General features: G+C 34.7%; 1 protein-coding gene across 16 annotated transcripts in view; it reads right to left on the reverse strand.

The window, feature by feature from the left end:
• Positions 1-12,699, reverse strand: part of TRDN (triadin) — a 486,197-nt gene that overhangs the window by 385,376 nt on the left and 88,122 nt on the right. For all 16 annotated transcript variants that reach the window (XM_073219550.1, XM_073219549.1, XM_073219542.1 and 13 more), the window contains one exon: positions 7,088-7,354. In XM_073219550.1, the coding sequence (XP_073075651.1) occupies positions 7,088-7,109 (22 nt within the window). In that variant the 5' untranslated portion in view covers positions 7,110-7,354. Of the gene's footprint in view, positions 1-7,087; positions 7,355-12,699 lie in introns of those variants that run through there.

Below are 12,699 nucleotides of genomic sequence, written 5' to 3' on the forward strand. Positions count from 1 at the left end.
GCCAGGAAGTTCATCGATCTCTATATAACACTCACTTGTGACAATACATGTTTATATGATGCTCAGACAAGCAGAAAAATTTATTAGAAATTGTCATGGCATTCATATTATCCCGAGAATACGGGAATTGAGGAGGCAAAGACTTGACTTCGAAAGATCTTCCTAACACTTCCATAAGCTGACAGAACCTAAACTCCATAAACTGGGAATTATTATAGGATGTCCACCCACAGTTAGAAGATGAAGATTTTTCCCTAATTTGCTCTTTTTAAATGTGTTACTATATATAGTATGCATTTTTTAAATATATTGAGCATGTCCTGAAAGGCTTTCTTTGTATTTGAAGGGAAAAAAGAAAATAATAATGTTCTAAACCCATAACTGTAAAGCCAAAATCTTAACTGGAAAATCTTAACCATGTATGCATTCTCTTTGCGAATTGATATATTCAACCTAAAGGTCAATGTAGGTGATTTTAAAATTGCTTCGTTGCACCATTTTATGTTTCTCTCATATTAAATATTGTTAACTGATTAAAAATTAATGCAAACAGCATTGGAAGCTTCAAGTCTCTAAGGATTCCTAAGCCTTTGGAATAATAGCTGAATAACCTCAATTCATTTTTGCATTGTAAAATAGCATGGTTTTTAAATTATAGTCACAATGATGACCAAAAATAAATAGGGAAAAGTTAAGAAGCATTAAAGCTGACAAACAGAACATTCTCCATGGGTACCAGGTGCTTCAGGTGTGGGAGCAGAAAGAATTTCTATTATAAATAATAAAAGCCACAATAAAAAGCTTCTTGACAGAACCCAGCTAGGACTGACACTACAAAGATATATTTTCTGTTCACTTTTATTGTAGATTTTGCATCACAATGCTATGGACAATTAAAAAAAAACCCATAAACTTAATTTTCCAACTAGCATAATCTTGTAAAATGCTGAAAAATTCCTTGGCCATGTTATTCACAAATAACCCAGATTCACCCCATAGTGTATGGCCCCTCCCTATGACCACCTCATGCTGCCCAGATAATGAATGGTTAAGTAGTAGAGCTAATGCTTGAACTGGATTTCTGACTTGAAACTTCACACACTTTCTGCTCTATCACACTGCCTTTAATTATTGTAATGCTGCCTTCCCTCAGCTTTGCACTACTTTTTCTCCTCTGAATTTTCAATGAACTATATAGACCACTGGTTTTCACAATATGCTTTTCTTCTCTCTTTTTAAATTCACCTGGAGCAAGCAGTAAAGAAAATCAAACAATTTTAGAGTCAGACTGATCAGGTTTAGATGATATCTGCCTTTCAGCCTATCAGATTTTGTATGATATTTAAAATTGTCATGCAACACCTGGGCACTTAATAGCCAGACAATAAACATGATGTTCCTCACCATAGCATTTTCTAGAACTATTTTTCTTTGCATCATATTGAATTCTCAGGTTTTTAATTTCTTCTCAGGTTTTTGCACAGACCATCTCAAAAATGATATGTTACTAATGGATGTCTGTAATTAATGTTACTAATAATTTTGAGAATTGATAGGAAACTAATCTCCAGATTCCCATACAATAATGGATATATTAAAAAGTCTTTATTTCCTTGTCTGTTGTTACAAGTGTAATGTATATTTCTGGACTGTTCTGTCTAATACAAGCATGTTTGGCTTTCATTTGAATAACAGTAGACTGTTCAACTTGGTAATTTGCACTTACAGATAGATTTGGTAGTCAGTGGATTTACTGACCTATATATTATGAAAAGTAAAATCTTACTAAAAAATTATTCACATTACTAAAAACATCAACTTCATTCTTTTTTTTCCTGACCTTTCTTAAGGAGAGGCTTAAATATTCATAAAAGTAGACAAAATATTATTATAATGAAACTTCATGAACTCATCCCATCTACATCATCTTTTTAGCACATTATTTAGAAGCAAATTTCAAACATTGCGTCTTCTCATCCATGTACATTTGAATATGTATCACTAACATGTAGTTTTAAGAGTACAATATGGTTATCTGACTAAATACAGAATAATTCATTAATATCACCTAACATTCAGAGTGTGTTGAATTTCCAATTATTTCATCAGAGTTTTTTAAGGGTTTGAATCATGATCCAATAATTATACATATTGTGGTGATTGCTCTATTTTTATATTTCTTTTAATGTATAGGCTTTCTTGGCATCTGTTTTTGTTCCTAGTAACTTATTTGAAGGAGCTGGGTTGTTTTTTATGTAGAGGTCCTCATAGCCTGGATCATGCTGACTGAGGCTGTGGTGTAGTTTTTAGCATGCTAATCATGCATCTATTTATTGAAAATTGGAGGCTGTGTCCCTTTGTTGCTTTTCTATTTTTCTTTTTATCTCCTTTTTTTGTTTTTGAGTCATAGAGTTGGTTCTAGCTATCATTTTAATGGTTGGTGAGATTTTGCCTTATATTTTGTCTACAGCTTGCCTTTTCTGTGGCTTCCAGGCTTTGCTCCATGGCTCTTTGTATTGTCCACTAGTGCTGCACAATGAAAAAATCCAATCTTCTACTTTAATGACCTGGGCACAAGTCTTCATTTAACTGTGCCTCACCATCATGGAACACCTCCAGGTACACTGGCTTGTCAGTGTCAACTTTAAAATATGTTCCTGGAACTAAAAATGATATTCTATATATCTACAGCAATCTCTGGGTGATTGCTTTTCTTGAACAGGAGAGCATAACTCAGACATGATTAGGGCCTGAACCTAGGACTTCACCCACTTCCTCCTCTCCCCACACGCAAGTCTCCACTTAGGCCAGAATAGCCACTTTTGGTTTTGACAAGATAAACACAGTAGGCTACATCACCTCCTTCTCTTAATTTTGCCATTGGCTGCTCTAGGCGATATAACTGTGTGCATAGTTGTTAAGTAGTGTGGCTCTGAATTCTTGATCTTTTTTTCTTCAGAGCAAAAATGGGTGCTCTTGCGCTATGCAGTCTGTCAGAGCAGTGAATTGTGTCAAATAAATGAGAATTTTTGCTCCAAATTTTGAATATCAAATTTTCATAGAGGTTTGTTAGAGAAGCAGTTAAATCTGTTTGAACTAAGAGGAAGGAAAGAATTCCATACATAGTACAATAACTCTTCTCCTGAATCCTGAGGTCATAATAAATTAAAATTTGAGAGTTTCACAGAGCTTCTACCTCTTTTTTTTAAAAATAAGAATTTCCCTTAACAAAGTATTTTAGCAAGTGCAGTAATTAAATACAGGATCTCTACCTAGTTGAATCCATTATTAAAAATTTGTATTTTTCTACATTTTGAAGGTCCTTGGATCCAAAGAGTACAATTACCTAAATGGTTATTATAAGGCACAATTTGATTATATAGTAGTTAACTGGCAATTTGAAAACATTATTATTTTATCAACTTTTAAAAGCCTCTGTCTTTTCCACATAGCTATTAAGAACTAACTTAACCTCACTTCATAATCAAAATTACCCAAACTTTAATTTGGCAAAGTGATACCTATTATCAAATAGATGCTAGAATTGATGATTGAAAGTTAGTATTAAACTCAGAAGGTGGAGCTAACTTTGGCATTTGTCTAGGAATAATGGCCTGTGAGAAGAAGTAAAGCCTATTTATAGTCCTAAACCTTAACACTCTTTGAACCTGCTCCAGCCTGGGGCCTGATCTAACCTACCCAACGCAGCCTGAGCCTACCCAAACCAGAACCTGTGAATTAGTACCAGGCTAAGTATTAATATCACATAGCATGAGAAAGTATTCAGCATGACTCTGGGGTAAGAGATCTGCATATAAATCCCTGTTATGTGAATTCAGGCAAATTCCTAACCTCCCTAAGCTTCAGGTTCCTATTCTATAAATAGCAACAATAATAGAAGTATCTATTCATTCATAGATTAAATGATCCTCACTTCTCAAATTCTTAGTATCTTCTATGTAAATGTAATTTTTTATTATCATTACCATTATCTTTATTAATTTATCATAACCAGAATCAAAGGCATTGCTTCCTCAAGATCCTTTGGGGTTCAACATTTTTTAAAATATTTCTTTATTTTATTAATATACAGTCTTAAAGTATACAACACAGCGGTTCAACAGTTACCATATTATTAAATCTCACCCCAACTAGTGTAGTTACTATTTGTCAACATAGGAAGATGTTACAGAATCATTGGCTATATTCTCCATGCTGTACTACTATTCCTGTGACCAACCTACATTATGATTGAGAATTTTTATCCCCTTCCCCCTGCTCCTTCCACACCCCATCCCCACTCAGTCCCTTCTCAGTGTCTATGAGTCTACTGCTGTTTTGTTCATTCTGTTTTGCTGTATTTATATTCTTTGGGGTTCAACTTTGTCCTGGTTCTACTTCATCTATTGCTCTGTACCTGAAAAACAATTCCATATCTAGCATTATTTCCTTTCTTCTGTCAGATGAAATCCAGTTTGGAACATGTGGTGGAAATCCATGTGAAACTTGGCATGATTAGTTGACATGCCCTGCATTATAGTTGGATAAGCTAAGCACTGAGAAAAGCCATAGGAGACATGAAATGTATCCTCAGACCACTCCTAATTATCAGTGACCATGGGAGAGTCATGTAATCTGAGCCTCAGTTTTCCAAAAACTGACCTAAGGGGCTACTCTTAGCTCTACCTTTCTTAAATGCTACAGGGTGCTTGCTTGCTTTGTGTTAAATGGATGGGAAGAGTCACCAGTAGATGTTATAAGGTTACTGATGCAGTACTTACATTTTAGTAGTGTACCCAAATGTGGTAGCACAAGAAATAGAGCAGATAAGATGAAAGAATATTCCAGGATGAAGAAATAACTTATACCAAGGCCCTGTACAAATGCAAACCTCTAACAAAAGACTGGAACACTATTGTAGCTGGGGCACAAAAGGTGAGGATCATAAAAGACAAAATAAAAGAGTACAGTAAAGCAAAGTACAAGAAACTTAGGGCAGTCACTTTGACTGGTACTGACCTGAAGAGTCAAGCTCATTTGAGTTGGCAGTCCAACTGTTATTTGAGAAATACAATTAATATATCATTCCAGAAAAGAGAAAATGTACATAATTGATGTTCAGATGAAATAGGTTCTATGAACTGTTAAGGTCTTGGAGTAGGAAATGACCATCACCCAGGAAACAGATGGTGGCTTTACATTTTTAATTTGTTACTAATTCAGTGATATTTTATAGTGATACTAGGAGGTCTTTCAAAAACCTTTAAGCTCTCCACAGGGACAAGACAGAAACAAAAGTTCTAGTTCATAATCAGTAATTTTTCTATAAAAAGTTTTATGAATCAAGTACAAAGGTCTACAGAGTATAATCCATAACCGAGGCAAAATGTTTTGGCCAAGTGATCTCCTGCATCAGCAGCCACACCCTGTGCAGAAGAAGGGAAACATATTCATAGGTATCTTAGTAATTGTGCAGGGCTAAGCAAGAATTGTTTATAGATAGCTCTCTTTAGGGCAAACTAAAAACCACATGGCACAGAATATCTAAGGAATAGGAAAAAATGCTATTTATTTTTAGTTAGTGAATTCTCAACTAAAATTGGTAGAGTAAACCTGACACCTTCTTACAAAACAGAAAAGACACAAACTAGATTTAAGAGAGTTGGTCTTGAGCCATAGTCTTGAGCAAGTCACCAAGCATCTAAGTTACAGTTTCTATTTCTGCAAAATGGAGATAATAACACCTACCGAACTGAATTGTGTAAGGTTTAAACAAACAATGCACATGAAGTCTTGAGCAAAATACCTAATACACAGAAATCACTCAGTAATTGTTTTTATTAATTTGGAGTGCCAGACTAAATTTTTCAGTGGAAAGTACAAGTAAGTTGTTTCTCCTCATAAACACTGCTGGAAAATCTCTGACTTTGAAATTACTGCATATCCCTATTAATGTCTGCTCAAAGAGCCAAAAACACACATTCTATTTTTCAGTTGTCTGATTAAAAACAAACGAGCACAGCATTCAACTTGGAAGCTGTCGAGAGCACCACCTGTCTGATTTGCTTACAGCTGTCAGAAGCAAATTTTAGATCCACCTCCCAATTTTTTACCCCAGCTAGAACCGGATTGTGTTGCTTGTTGAAGGGTCCTTTTATTATAAAATATATATATATATATATATATGTGTGTGTGTGTGTGTGTGTGTAATATATTTATTCATTTTTTCATTTACATATTTAAATCTATTTTACATACATTATATATTAGTGAAACTATTGGTACCTTGGTCAAATAAAAATTAGTTATGGCACATATCTTTTCAGAATAAACATTAAAACAGCAAATATTTACTGCAATATAGACTTCATCATGTAGAGGTAAAAAAATACAGAAAACATGAGTGACAATGATCAGAACTCAAATTGCTCTATTTTTTAAATCATATTGATCTATAATGATTTTGTGCAATTCCAAACCTTGTTTCTAAATATCCACCAATAATAAAATTGGTGGGGGCACTTGTATCTTAAATTGTATATACATCTTATGTATGTGTGTGAGCATATTTATATACTTGAGTTGGGAAGGGAGGACAAATTTAAGACCTCCACATTTAAATAAAATAAGGCAAAAATGCTCAAAATCATTTTTTCTAAGTTTAAACATTAAATGCAACATTTTAAATTCATTGTAGTCTCCATCCTTGCAAGCCTGTAAGTTTTGCAAGGTAAGAAAGATATCAGCCATAATGTTCTTTGACCACAGCTATTTATAGAGGTGTGGGTGACAACTGTTAACTACTGGAGCCTTTGGCATAGCAAAGAACAGTTTCCTCATGCAAAATTTCAGAGAAACCTTTCCCCTTCCCCCCATTACACAGATCTGTCAGCCTTTCAGCTCCCAAATCCACTTCTCCAATTCCTTATGGAATCTTTGATCAAGACAATTCTCTAAAAACAACATCTTAAGTCGGCATATTTAGGGTCAAATGTTGCTGTCAATTTGCACCTTTTTTTTCCCCTGGCTGCATTTAATGTTTAAACTTAGAAAAAAATGATTTTGAACAAAGGAATGGTAGCAATACCTTCAGCAGTGATCTCAGTCATGATGGTTGGAGACAGGAAAAGGCAGGAGAAAAGTTCCGGTCAAGTGGCACCTCACAGAATACTTTAGGATGCGAGAACTCTGACGAGGGTTCTGTGTGGAAACGTGAGGGCTGTTCGTTTTCCTGGCTGTTTCTACTGCTCCTTGGTTGTCCTGCTGAACTTTTTCTCTTCTCTGCAGAGTTCTCCCCGTGAAAACAACCTGAGCCCTTTCCAAGCAGCACTTGTGGCTCAGGCAGAAGTATCAGCTTCGAACAAAAATAGCCTCATCACCATAGGACTCTTCAGCACGTTTTTTTTTTTGGCACACACACACACACACACTTCTCCAGACACACACACCACACACACACACACACACACACACACACACACACACACACACACACACACACACACACACACACACACACACACACACACACACACACACACACTTCTCCAGCCCCAAAGAAAGAAGGGGTGGGGGAAAAGGCAAAAGAACTAAAAAGTACTGTCTAAGCCCCCGCAGTTTCCTTAAGATAATTACAGATCCTGGGGTCTACGTCAGAAAACATGAAATAAAGAGTTGAAAGTAATCTTATCTGTGATAGCTCAGATGTATTCTTAGTGCCCTTAAAGCTCAAAACATTCCTCTTCCCCTTATTTGGTGTGGGGAGGGTCTTGTACTGTCTACCAGAGGCAAAGGGGAAGGTGCTCTTAAGTCATTTTCTCCAAATTGAATCCCTACTCGTCTAAATTCACTTAGCAAGTGCAGTTATTTATATAAAGAGCTACACTTAAAGTTGCAGCTATTAAATCCTGAAGCTTCCTTGTAGAGTATTAAGATTTTTCCAAATACTGGCCAGTAAGAAATTCGTATGTGAAGTTCTACTGGCACTTGAGAACAGATGAATTACTAGATTCCTTTATTTCTTTTAATAATTAACTGGAAACAAAATTTCTAAATGTATCTATGCAGTGAAGGAAAGGGAAGGTGGCATAAAATTTAGAAACTCACAGCCCACATTTTAGTAAAACTGTTCCCTACCTCAACTTCAAGAAAATAAAATGATAAGGATCTTAGCAGCTAACAATTAGACAAATTGGCTGATTAGCATTTCACCTTCCCACTCCTAGACAGGTGTTAATGAGCAGAGTAAGATGCAATAGTTGGTGGTTGGAAGGAGAAGGAGAATCAAAGGGCACTGAAAATCACAAACTCTAGCCAATCTGAATAATCAAGGGTTGACTACACTTGTCTTTCATTTTATTCTCACACTCAACCTAATAAATATTTGTAGTTTGAACTTTTAGCCTTAACTTGCTGCCCTTAAGTCAGAACCTCTTGTAATTTATGGTACTTCAGAGATCATAAAGCAGACTCATGCATCTTGTATTAATATCTGAGACCCAGAAGATGCTGTAACAGCTATTTCCATAGACAAAAACCTCCTCCATGTCAGCAGTTCTGTATTTCTTGCTCCAATTCCTTGCACAATAGGAAGTGTTCACTTCAGAAAATAGATTAGCAAACAAGCAATCTTAATGCTCAAAAAAGGAAATAATTCTAGGTTTTGTATAAGATCCTATACCTTGTATGGGCTTAGAGATTTTTGAATACAAGTCTGACACCTTTCCCAAAAGGTGAGACTTTATTACAGGCACTGCCGTTTGCAGGGAAAATGGATCATGTCATACTAGATCCACCAGCAGATGGCAAACTCCTCAGAACACCCTCCTGGCTCACTGGGGTAGTGTCTACTTTCTAAGGCAGGGAGGAAGAACCCTAAAAGCAGAGTTCTCCTCAGTTTGCCCCCAAAGGCATCACCATACACTATCACATAGTGTTTTGTATCTCCATTTGTCATTCACTTCCATAGTCTTCCACTATAGTTAACTAAAGAAACAATAATTCCTTTTGTAACTCATTAAGAATGTAGATGGATCAGAGACTAAATAAGATTAGCTAAATTGGGGGAGGGACACAATTTCAGACTCTTATTCAATAAAAAGTTGAAATAAAACTATAAGGCAAGAATACTAAATTCCCAGTGATTGACACTCTTAAATTCCCAATCAGTAATATCATGGTATACATATTACATGGAAAAAGAAGAGTAAAAATATACTAGTGAGTAAACATGTTTGTAAGAGAATAAGTTTTTAAAACTCATCTACCAGATGAGTTGAAGAATCTTATTGGACATTAAGAAACCAGTATATTTCTCATTTTGGAGCTATAAGAACTTTTTCTTCCATTAGATATGTCTTTGAATTTCAAATAGAACTCTGTGAAACTTTCTAAAACCAAGTAACTGATATTCGAAGGGTTCTTCAGGACACTCAATGAATAACTCTTATGAGCAGTATGTTTGCCTTCCCTAAATTTTTGGTCTTTTTACATTTCTTAACAGGTATTCATTTTAAAGAGAACTTACCAGTTCATTGGATTGTTTCACCATGACCCCAAAGTGGTGGGGAGTTTTCTCTTCTTGGTAGTAACTTCTGGTATACTCTCATATTTTCCCTTTCTGTAAGATCACTACAGGTAGACTTATCCTTGCTTTAACAACTGTTCCTGGCTGCATTATTAACTGATCTGGTCTGTATAAGTCAATGGTAAATTCTCCTGTTAAATGTTTCACGCAGTCCAACCTGCCTCTGCAACCTGATTATACTGATCATTATCCCCTTGTGATTTTCACTAGGTATTTTATATATTCAAGGTCGTAGACAAAAATTAGAGCAAGTTTTAAAACTCTGGTTGCTCTGTCAGCTATTACCATAAGCTAACAATTAGTAAGATGCATATTGCACTTAGCTATGAACAAGATAGTTTCCTCTGCATTCAATTTCAGAATGTAAAATGATTCAGGAGGCAACCAGAGAAGTTTTGCTGATTTCTGGTTTCCATCCTAATATCACAAAATAAAAATTTTTTAAACTTAAAAACTTTAAATCATTTTAAGACCATACTATACTATCCTATACAGTTCAATTATTTTTTGTTTGGTTGCTTTATTAATAGAGTAGTGAGAAGAGATATAATTGGGAATAAACTACCAGTCACCAATTTCTCAAGGACTGGGGGTACTTCTCAAGAGCTTCAGCTTCTTAATATACAGACCCAAACAGCTTATGCTTGAATAACCTGTACATGAATTGGTGGTAAATAGAAATACAGCAATAGAAAAATAATCATAGAATGTTTTATAGTTAAACAGAGTGCAATTAAATTTGTGGGATATATAATTGGGTTAGAAAGTGCTCTGTTTTTAGATCTTAAAATAATAATAGGCATAACTTTTATGTCTGCTTAAGACTTCACATTTATTTTAAAAGAAGACAAAGATAAATAACCAATCTGAATAATTTTGGAAAAACAGTGGGAGGAAGGGGATAGAGTGTCATAACATTAGAAATTTTATATTAGAATCAACAAAATGTAACCTACTATTTCACTGCCTTGGTTAAAGTAGCTTACCAGGGGAAACATTCAAAAGAGAAATGCTTTACTTTTAGTTTTGTAGGTGAAAAAATACTTGGAGAAAACAAACTAGACAAAGAGAGAATAAATATTATACTTTTAAACTTTAAAATGAAGAAATATAGAAGAAACTAAGAACACTGAAAGTGAATTTACAGACCATTTGATTGTATTTGCTTTCATCTAGCAAATTTTAAAATCCCATCACATGACCTGGACATTCCTCTGAAGCTCTCACTCGATAATCTTTGGAATCACAAAAAAAGCCTATTGAACTATTAGTTCATTAATCTTACTTCATCTCAAGGCTACTGTTCACTTCATTTTAAATTGTTTTGTGTTCTATTTGTGTCATGGAAAATCTTTTCCCTTCTTCATTGCTTTTCCCTAAATGGCCTGTGCTCATTTCTTTAACCAAAGGTTGAAAGTCATTCCATAGGTTTGGCTTGCCATCTGATTATTTAGAAACTGTGTAATCCAGCTCGTTTCAAATGACAGAAGGCATTCCAGTGCAATTAAAAACTTTGCTCTCTTTAACTCTGACTCATGAATAGCTGAGTCTCCAGTATCAGGCTTCTTTCCTCACAAACATTTGACATTGTCAAACGTTCTCTCAGAAATTTGCCTACATCAATCTAGTCTTCAATTAACAAAGGCAATGGATACACCTTCCTTCTTAGAGATTCCTTTTTCTGAATAAGTGTCTTCTGCCCTACCACTGCCCTTTTTATTAGGATCTGCAGTATCCTGCAGGGGATGGCCCCTGTGGAGTGCATAGTTCAGATTACTGCTTTCTTCTCGGCATTCTATGACATATGACCTTCAGTCTGTAGTACTGTTTGCTATTCAAAAACAATTTATGATTTATGCTTTTTAATTTTCTTATAAAAGCATAAATATCTTTCTTACAAAAGAATATCTGCTGACCAGTTCTTAGAATTTTTTACTCTAAAAATAATTTAAATGGGTATTTCTATTTGTTAATTTTGATAAAATTCATCAAATCTTGTTTACATTCTTACATGTTCAGCATTATCTACAGTGCAATCTGTTATATCTGGTTTATCATTACTGGATAACAACGTTTCTGGGCTTATTTATAAATAAGGAAATAACTTACAGTCATTATTTCCACTGCTAAATAAATAAATAAATATATATATATATATATTATATCCTTGCTGTACCCTCAGCAATAAGCTAGGTTCTAAGAATATTAAGATGAGTAAAACAAGGATTTTGCCTTCAAATAGCTCTCAGTCCAGTACAAGAGTGATAGAAATATACCAAACATTAAAATGGAAATACGGTAAGTTCTAAAGTAGAATAAACACTCTGCAGTGGATGGCAGAAAAGTTTTAATGCAACAGGAAAGGCTTTAAGAGGAAGAAATACTGGAGTTGGATCTTAAAGTGTAAGAAATTATTTAAATAAATGGTTGATTGAGGACATACCTCCCAGAAGAGGAAATATCTCAGAAAAAATTATAAAGGTTTAAACATAATGAACTTTAAATTGTTCACTAAGATTTGGTCACCAGTACTTGGAAGGAAGCTACAAAATAAGAAACAAGAGAATAAAAAGAGCCACATATTTAAGTGTCTTCAAGTCATACGGTGTTTGGACTTATCTCTACTTCAGGACGACATTGAAGTGTTTTAAGTAAAAGCATGAATAGATTAAATTTACCCTTTAGAAATAATGAATTCAACAACGAGGTGATCATCACAGTTTCCTCAAGAAAATTTAAAGGAAGCTTTAGAAATACAAGCCAGACTACAGAATGAGAGGTCATACAATGAAGGGAGAACCTAAAATATCTTCAAGGAAGCATATATGAAAGCAAATGAATGAGATGAATTAAGAATTAGAAGGGGACACAGGGTAACACAGGAGATTATTTTTACAGATGAGCATCTTGAACCTGTTTATCCCACAGGAATGAAGGAGGAGAGATAAATGATACAGAAGAAAGAGAAGATAAGGAATATAGAGAAAGCTTTAAGCAGATAAAAGGATAAAATAACAGTTCATGTGGAGAACACTTCTAAATAGAAATAAAATGATTAGTAAACTGAAAAGAATTAAGATCAGAATATGGATAATTTTTGAGGAGTTAAAGGG

Source organism: Manis javanica, chromosome 13, assembly GCF_040802235.1.
Source record: "Manis javanica isolate MJ-LG chromosome 13, MJ_LKY, whole genome shotgun sequence".
NCBI lineage: Eukaryota > Metazoa > Chordata > Mammalia > Pholidota > Manidae > Manis > Manis javanica.